At 41.6% G+C, this 9,581-nt stretch overlaps 1 protein-coding gene across 1 annotated transcript; it reads left to right on the top strand.

Moving 5' to 3' along the window:
- Positions 1 to 2,717: 2,717 nt before the first annotated feature.
- Positions 2,718 to 5,046, top strand: clec14a (C-type lectin domain containing 14A). The gene has a single exon (XM_010892970.4). The coding sequence runs from the start codon at positions 3,098 to 3,100 to the stop codon at positions 4,355 to 4,357; it is 1,260 nt and encodes a 419-aa protein (XP_010891272.2). The 5' UTR covers positions 2,718 to 3,097; the 3' UTR covers positions 4,358 to 5,046.
- The last annotated feature ends 4,535 nt before the right edge of the window (positions 5,047 to 9,581 follow it).

Here is a 9,581-nt window from a genome sequence, read left to right as displayed (position 1 = left end):
TCTCTGTATCTGCCTGACTCAATGTATAAACAGACATCTCTCTGTAGCTGCCTGACTCCATGTATAAACAGACATCTCTCTGTATCTGCCTGACTCCATGTATAAACAGACATCTCTCTGTATCTGCCTGACTCAATGTATAAACAGACATCTCTCTGTAGCTGCCTGACTCCATGTATAAACAGACATCTCTCTGTATCTGCCTGACTCCATGTATAAACAGACATCTCTCTGTATCTGCCTGACTCCATGTATCAGCAGACATCTCTCTGTATCTGCCTGACTCCATGTATCAACAGACATCTCTCTGTATCTGCCTGACTCCATGTATCAACAGACATCTCTCTGTATCTGCCTGACTCCTTGTATAAACAGACATCTCTCTGTATCTGCCTGACTCCTTGTATAAACAGACATCTCTCTTCTGAAAATAAAACACACACAAACATAGGAAACCAGGTTGACCTGTAACCAGAGAGTATATTATTTCCCTTCTCTGTTTGTTGGGAATATTTCATATTGGAAGGGACAATTGAGAGTAAATCCCAGGGATGTTGTGACCATGTGGTACGGATGGAGTCAGGGTGGATGGTGTCAGCGTGGATGATGTCAGAGTGGATGATGTCAGCGTGGATGGTGTAGGCATGGATGGCTTCAGCTTGGATGGTGTCAGCGTGGATGATGTCAGCGTGGATGATGTCGGCATGGATGGCTTCAGCTTGGATGGTGTCAGCGTGGATGATGTCAGCGTGGATGATGTCAGCATGGATGGCTTCAGCTTGGATGGTGTCAGCGTGGATGATGTCAGCGTGGATGATGTCAGCATGGATGGCTTCAGCTTGGATGGTGTCAGCGTGGGGTCGTCTCATTGAGTCATGACTGGGCTGCCTCCCACCTTCCACCCAGTAAATCAGTCAGTCTTCATGACTGCTGCACCATCCCACAGAGACAACCTGCTGGAGCACACCGCCTCACACAGCACACTGTCACACTGTGCTGATGGAATAATGGGCTGTAGGAAACAGTCATTCCAAATATGGGTTTTCCTACAGGGTTTATTGACACTGATGTCAGAACATTTGTTCCTGATGAGTGGTTCCTTTTATACGAAGGTAGATTTATCTAGGCTCTGCCTCAAAGGTGCTTTGCGCAACCTGCATTAAACCAGATGGATTTTTATTCTGTTTATTATGGACCGCTCATGTCTTTATAATTGAAGTTTATTTAAAACTCTATTGCTTTTCCCGGTTGAAAATGAAACTGAATTTATCGGAAAGGTTTATGGTATGCTAGTATTGTTCAAAGCGGAACTACATTAACATGATCGCCCCATTCAAATGAACATTAGATCTTAAAAAGTGATTTCACCTGGTCTAAAATGGACCTCATCCGTTCGCAGACTTATCACTGTCAGGAGTGCGACAGGTCATTTGGGGAGGGGGTGTGGAGATATGTCTGTTTCAATCAGATAGTATCGATTGTCGCAACTATTTTGGTCTTCCAAGCCAATTATTTGTTTGCAAGTTGGGATTTTCCATATGGAAGGAGACTATAAATAGATCATTCAGCTGTTCCACTAAACTACGTGGGTCAAGTTGTATTCACAGAAATGTAATGTAAAATATCACATGTTGCAGGAAAAGGCCATTTCTATTAACGGGGAGTTACCACATCACTACATCCATTTTTCGACCGGTAGATCACAGTCCAGACCAAATCATTTTCATCAAATCACTGCCTATCGTAGGGAGTGCTGTTTTGGAGAGATGGAGGTGGCTACTGTGTAACTGAAATGTGCTGTTACTGTGACACACACTACCCACCCGTCACACCACAACTAAGTATCACTGGGTTGTTACATAATGAGAGTTACGACTGCCAGACAGACGGGTCATTCACATTGAAAAAGGAACAGTGTACTAGCACAGCGTCATGATGCCAGGAGATACACGTGGAGTGGGACAATTGTCACGGAGGAGTGACTCCATCTGTTGTTCAAGTTCAAAGTTCAAAAGATGTATTTTTCTTTTGCAATAACAAGTTATGGCAATGAAATGCTTGGTTTTCCTACTCCCAACAGTGCAGTTAAAAGTTAACAGTAATTATTATTTAAAAAAGTAAGATAACACATTATCAGTAATAACATTTAACAACAACACACATGTAAAACCACATCGAGCATCTCACAATAGATGTGCCGATCTAGAATCCAATAAGATGATATGAAGACACGGGACCTGATCCAAATTTTTATAATTTCATAATCTTACTCTGCGTGCTTGAAATACAGCTTCTGAACAAGATGTTTTTTATTGGAAGGACAAATTGTTTACTGCTCCTGTCTGTCTGTCTGGCCCTCAAGCTCAACGTCTCTTCCTGCTATTGTCTGCCACTTCCCCCAGGAAGCATCTGCTTCTTTCTGACAAAGAAACACTCGGAAAAATCTGAATTCATTTAGTTAGTTCACTTGGAAAAATATATTTCCCAAGCGGTGGTCCCACCTCAGTGGCCTCACAAAGTAAAGTTGCTTTGCAATGAGACAATGACTGTGAGTTTAGTGTTTCATTGTTGATGAAAATCTAACCACACATTAGCCAGGTTTCAATTCCCTGAGGGGGATGAATCACTGGTCCACTTCATCGTCACATCCTGATAGCCGGAAAGCGCGTCAGTGGCATATTCTCTCACAAGCTTTGTTTTTCCAGTTGGATCTCTGCATCCACAGGCGCGAATCTCTGTCTCGTTTTACATTTATCTTTTCAGTGAAGGAAAACATTCTGCAGCTCCAACACTGAAAAGAGAATGGCCGGCGATATGACAGAGAAACATTTTCAAAGAGTCAAAGGATATCAGTAACTAGAGTCAGGCTGGTACGACCTGGACAACATGTGTTTTCCTTACATCTCATCACCAGATCTTAGAGCCATGGTTACCGCATGCTCTGTACTGGGGTGATTAGTTTCAAATTTGCTATTGTTTGCCTGTGCCACCGCCCCCTCGGCAGAGGAAAAGTGTAGCTGTATCAAGTCTGAGCACACTTCCTGTGCTTGTTGTCTTGAGTGGGCCTCTTCAGTGGAGCTGAGAAAGAATAAGGAACATGAACACTGTCAGCCAGTGCGTTTCAAGAGCAGCTAACAGGAGGGTCACCACTCTGAGAACCACCGCAGTCAGATCGAAGGTAGGAGTAGGAAGAATGGAATACCACCTGATATGCCTTTGGAATTTATTGCTGGTCGTTCTGTGTGTTCCTGATGATGAAACCTATACTGTTCATCTGAATTCTCTCTCCTTCGATAAAGCTTTAGAAGTCTGTCAATCTAACGGTTTCCTAACTAAAATTGCCAATTTGGAGGAAGCCACAAAGATTTTGAAATTTATCTCAGACACGCCAGCCACAAAAGATCCATTTGAGTTCTGGGTGGGTTTGAAGAAAGGAAAGTTGGATTGTGTGAAACTGGATGAACCTCTGAAAGGTTTCAAATGGACAGTGGATAACAGCAGTGATACAAAATTGGGCAGATGGAACCAATTGCCCGCACAAACCTGCACAGGTTTATTGTGTGTTTACCTCAAGTTAAATGAAACTAATAAAGAGAACTGGGGGTTGGTTTCAGGTTCCTGTAAGAAGGAGCGTCCATTCATTTGTAAGCAAGCTGTCACGGAGGAGTGTCCTACCCCACACATACCTGAAGCACAATCACTCAGGGCAGACCCAAATGATAATCGTAAACTGAACCTGGAATGTCGGTCTGGGGATGTCTTCACACTGACTTGCTCTGCGAAGACTCTGAAATGGGAACGTAGCGATGGATCAGCTCTAGATGGAATTTGTGCCTCGTGCCAAGCAGGTTATAGGAAAGACAGTTCCGGAAATTGTGTGGACATTAACGAATGCTTAGATAAGCCCTGCAAATTTGAATGTGTCAACACAGAGGGCTCACACCGCTGTAAATGCTATGATAAAGATGGAAACCTATATGATGACTCGGTGGAATGTAATAAAACGCAAGAAACTAGTGCTACTTCTGAAGGAAGAGAAACCCATCTGGACTACAGTACAACTCCTCAGCCAACAAAAAATGAGTGGACTTTTCTCAGTTCTCCATCTGACCCAACCACTTCCATTATATCTTCAAACAATGTTGATCTGGAGGAAAAGAGGGCAGTCAGCATATTCATACCTGGGTTGATAGCAGTGATGGTCTTGGTCGTTGTAGTAGTTGTAATGTTAGCTATTGTTAAGATTTGCCTCAGGAGGCGATCACAGAAACTGGCCATGAAAAAGACTGAGAAAGTATCAATGAAGAGAGCAGAGGCCTTAAAAAGAGACTCGCTGGAAAATTCTAATGAAAACTAGACACTTTAAGCAGCAGATGTATGAATAGAGATCACAGCAAAAACTCCTGGAGATTAAGTGGCAATGTTTAAAAGTTCAGACTCTCTCATCACCCACGTGATGTTAATAAACACTTGAATGAAATGCCATGAACTGAAAAGACTTACCACAACTTAAGACAACTTGGTGTTCATTTCTTTCTGAATGAGTGAAAGTTAAACCCTTGATTATTTTTATTGAGGATTTGTATGTGGGCTGTTTATAATGTCTGCATAGACCTTTATGTTGTACGGTTGTGTATATACCCTATAAGCCTATGTATGTTTACAGTATATAATGTCTGCATAGACCTTTATGTTGTACGGTTGTGTATATACCCTATAAGCCTATGTATGTTTACAGTATATAATGTCTGCATAGACCTTTTTGTTGTAGGGTTGTGTATATACCCTATAAGCCTATGAATGTGTACAGTATATACCCCTGAATGTGCTTTGTAGATATAACATGATGTAACAACAAAATGAATTAGCCGCATCAGTATTTTGGAATGTTCTAGTCCTGATATAATGCATCACAGGCCTGGCCTCTTCCCATGAACCAAGTTTTTTGTCAGTTCAAAAAGAAAGAATATCTTGTCAACAGAAGATACAACTTTTGGAAAAGCATGATTTAATTATTTTTTAAAATAAAGCATGAATTAAGTCTGAGCAGACAGTGTGCCGTTTTTGTTTTACAGAGGGCTTTGTAAATCATCCGCACCACAGAAAAGGTAGTGCCTATGGTAAACACATTTTCTATCTGCTCTCTGCCTGACAGATTTAAAGAGTAACTACGGCACATTTAGATGTGACAAAACCGCCCGAGCTGTAAGTGTTTCCATATAAATATTTCACATTTTAATGTAATGCAATCTTGGAATATCTGTTGAAGAGTGCATCACTCTCACAGAGAACGAGAGCAACAGTGTATGTTACATCACAAGATAAATCCCCCTCCCCACCCACAGCAGCGCTACATACACCTTTGTTGAACACAGCAAATGTTTAATAAATTGTTCCCTTCACATCAAACATAATAAATGTGTTCAATAATAATCAGTTATGAGAAATTAGACACATTTTATGTGATACATCTACGTCGAATGGTCCTTAATTTGACTTTTTCCTGATGGTAAAAACAGTAGTCCCAGCAGTAATTCATTGTGAAAAATATATAAAGTTGAACCGTAAAAGAGTCAGAGGGTGAAGTTGGATTCTAAATCTGTTTGTAAGTGTATTGCAACACAGCAAGAAGAGGACCTCATACACTCAGTGAGCAACATAGAGGTCAACAAACAATATAAAATATAAACAGGAGTGAAGGTTGGATCAAACACACTGGCGACTTTTTCCTGCCGCCGCGATGAGCTAACTTTGGAAATCATTATCAGTTACTGTGACGTTCCCCAGTTTCTGTATTGCTTTATGTTTGCATGCGTGGGTGTTATTTTCAGTGTCTGTGCTTTACAGGTGGTGTCAATCAAGCTCATCACCCGCACTTCAGTGACCACTCCGTCCTGTTATTGCAACCCCCTGGGTTCCAGTTCTCATCAAGCAATCTCCTCCCCACAGCTGTATAAGAGCCCCATGTAGTGGTAGTGCGGTCCCGACTCCAAGAGGTATACTGTACGTAACACACATACAGAACTAGGCAAGGATCATTATTTGCCAAATAAAGAAATAAAAACAACTTTAAATGGACTCCTTGATTCAGGAAGACAAAGGTATGTTTCAACTACAGCTTCAGTTTTGGAATAATAAATGCATGTTCTTCGGCAAAATGCTAGGCCTGCAGTATATTGTGCCATTTTGAATGAATGAATAAGGCAAGAGGGTAGACAAAGCCTTCAGCTGTGTTATACTGGTCATGTATCACAAACCCCCGAAGTGAATTATAAAGTTATTGTTAAAGTTATTGTCATACCCATGGTATACAGTGTAAAATAACATAGCTTTCTGCCAATCAGCATTCAGGGCTCAAACCATCTAGCTCATAATAGGTTAAAATCCCCCCTAAACCTAGATAGGTGCCAGAATACAACAAGAAACCAGGCAAGCCTAGTTCAGCCGGCCCGCAATAGAAAGTGTTGATCATGGCTGGCCTCTCAAGATTCTAACCTACGTTGCCCACGTGAAAGGCTGTGTCTTTAACCACAACTCCACAGAGCTGACCATTTGCCGGGTGTCAGTATAGCATTTTGCCATTTTATAATGGTGTCATGCATTAACATAATGTCAAGTTTAAATATTTTGTTAGAAACAGTTAACCATCGTGTTAAACTGAGTAACGATTCTCATGAAGTTTACCTCCACCACAAATAGTATCTATGAACTGTATGACTTTTGCCACTGGCCGTTTTAAAAGCGTATTATCCAGTAATATGTTGCTAGACGCCTTTACGCATTGTGTTAAACTTAGTAACGTTTCTTATTAAGTTTACCTCCACCCCAAATAGTATCTATGAACTGTATGACTTTTGCCACTGGCCGTTATAACAGCTTATCTCCCATTCGTGAATGACACTGATACAATAACTACTGTATCAATATAGGTGACGATAACAGACTTTTACGTCAAGTGAAAAGACGAAAGAATCGTGTAGCCAGCGAAGTGTTTGATTATCCTGAAGAAATGCTAAGACATAATTCAAAAATCCACCACAAATAGTCGAAATATAACAGTAAACTAGTGATGGCCGTTCTTTTAGCAGCAGGATATTATCCTACCAGTGCTAACTTTCTTTTTCAAAATAAAAGCCATCATTGAATTATATAAGGCGATATAGTTAACAATCTAGTCTGTTATTCTAGTCTGTAGTTTTATGTTTAATGTCCGTTCCAATGTTGTTCTTTTCTGTTCTTTTTTTACATACTAGACTGTTAACTATATGGCCTTCTAAACGTCAATTATGACTTGTATTGTGATAATGAAAATCTGAGTGCTGCCGGCATAATATCCTGCTGCAAAAATAATGCTAGTGAAGCCTCGTTTGGCCATCACTAAAGTTAACAGTTTCATTTTAGGCTTCCCGTAGCTACAGAAGGTTGTAGCCAGCAAAGTGTTTGTCTATTCTGAACAAATCCTCTTTTAACCACTGGCCGTTTTAACACCTTATTAGCCATTCGTGAATAACATTGAGTATCCATCAATATAGGTAACGATATACAGTATCTCACAAAAGTGAGTACACCCCTCACATTTTTGTAAATATTTGATTATATCTTGTGACAACACTGAAGAAATGACACTTTGCTACAATGTAAAGTAGTGAGTGTACAGCTTGCACATTTGCTGTCCCCTCAAAATATTTCCATTAATGTCTAAACCACTGGCAACAAAAGTGAGTACACCCCTAAGTGAAAATGTCCAAATAGGGCCCAATTAGCCATTTTCCCTCCCTGGTGTCATGTGACTCGTTAGTGTTACCCCTCTTGGGCATGGAGTTCACCAGATCTTCACAGGTTGCCACTGAAGTCCTCTTCCACTCCTACATGACAACATCATGGAGCTGGTGAATGTTAGACACCTTGCCCTCCTCCACCTTCCATTTGAGGATGCCCCATAGACGCTCAATAGGGTTTATGTCTGGAGACATGCTTGGCCAGTCCATCACCTTTACCCTCAGATTCTTTAGCAAGACAGTGGTTGTCTTGGAGTTGTGTTTGGGGTCATTTTCATGTTGGAATACTGCCCTGCGGCCCAGTCTCTGAAGGGATGGGATCATGCTCTGCTTCAGTATGTCACTGTACATGTTGGCATTAATGGTTCCCTCAATGAACTGTAGCTCCCCAGTGCCGACAGCACTCATGCAGCCCCAGACCATGACACTCCCACCACCATGCTTGACTGTAGGCAAGACACACTTTGTACTCCTCACCTGGTTGCCGCCAGACACACTTTACACTATCTGAACCAAATATGTTTATCTTGGTCTCATCAGACCACAGGACATGGTTCCAGTAATCCATGTCCTTAGTCTGCTTGTCTTTCGCAAACGGTTGTGTCTTTCTTGTGCATCATCTTTAGAAGAGGCTTCCTTCTGGGACGACAGCCCTTCAGACCAATTTGATGCAGTGTGCGGTGTATGGTCTGAGCACTGACAGGCTGACCCCCCCCACCCCTTCAACCCCTGCAGCAATGCTGGCAGCACTCATACGTCTATTTCCCAAAGACAGCCTCTGGATATGACGCTGAGCATGTGAACTCAACTTCTTTGGCCAACCATGGCGAGGCCTGTTCTGAGTGGAACCTGTCCTGTTAAACTGCTGTATGGTCTTAGCCACCGTGCTGCAGCTCAGTTTCAGGGTCTGGGCAATCTTCTTGTAGCTTAGGCCATCTTTATGTAGAGCATCAATTCTTTTTTTCAGATCCTCCGAGAGTTCTTTGCCATGAGGTGCCATGTTGAACTTCCAGTGACCAGTATGAGGGAGTGTGACAGCGATAAAACCAAATTTAACACACCTGCTCCCCATTCACACCTGAGACCTTGTAAGGCAGTCACTTTGGGCCCAATTTTGACATTTTCACTTTTGTTGCCAGCGGTTTAGACATTAACAGCTGAGTGTTGTGTTATCTTGAGGGGACAGCAAATTTACACTGTTATACAAGCTGTACACTCACGACTTGACATTGAAGTGTCATTTCTTCAGTATTGTCATATGAAAAGATATAATTAAATATTTACAAAAATGTGAGGGGTGTACTCACTTTTGTGAGATACTGTATTTATAACTGACCTTTTTGTAAAGTGAAAAGACGAGAGAATCGTGTAGGCAGCGAAGTGTTTGTCTTTCCTGAACAAATTTTTATATCCACCAAAACTGTTCTATTTTCGACTTCCTATTACGTAGCTATATACATTTATAGCCAGTTAAGTTTTTGTCTGTCCTGAACCTCAGGCATCGTGTGTTGAGTCCATCGCGGGACCCGTTGTTCCGTAGCCCGCGTCTCTAATCACTACTATTTAAAAAGGGGTAGTCAGTCACTCAGTCAGTCAGTCAGTCAGGGACAGACCGACTCAGTAAGAGACATTCAATCTTCTAGCCCGGCTCCGCATACGCGGTCCGGCTAAAAGCAATAAAACAATGTTTTATAAAGGTTAAACGGAATGATAAACTGTGACCACAGCACATAAATGTGTACCGTTTGTTATATATCACAATCGATTATATTTCAATAATCTGGCATAGGCCTATTCACTGTG

Source organism: Esox lucius, chromosome 15 (assembly GCF_011004845.1).
Source record: "Esox lucius isolate fEsoLuc1 chromosome 15, fEsoLuc1.pri, whole genome shotgun sequence".
NCBI classification, from domain to species: Eukaryota; Metazoa; Chordata; class Actinopteri; order Esociformes; family Esocidae; genus Esox; species Esox lucius.
This window is presented reverse-complemented; position numbering and strand designations above follow the sequence as displayed.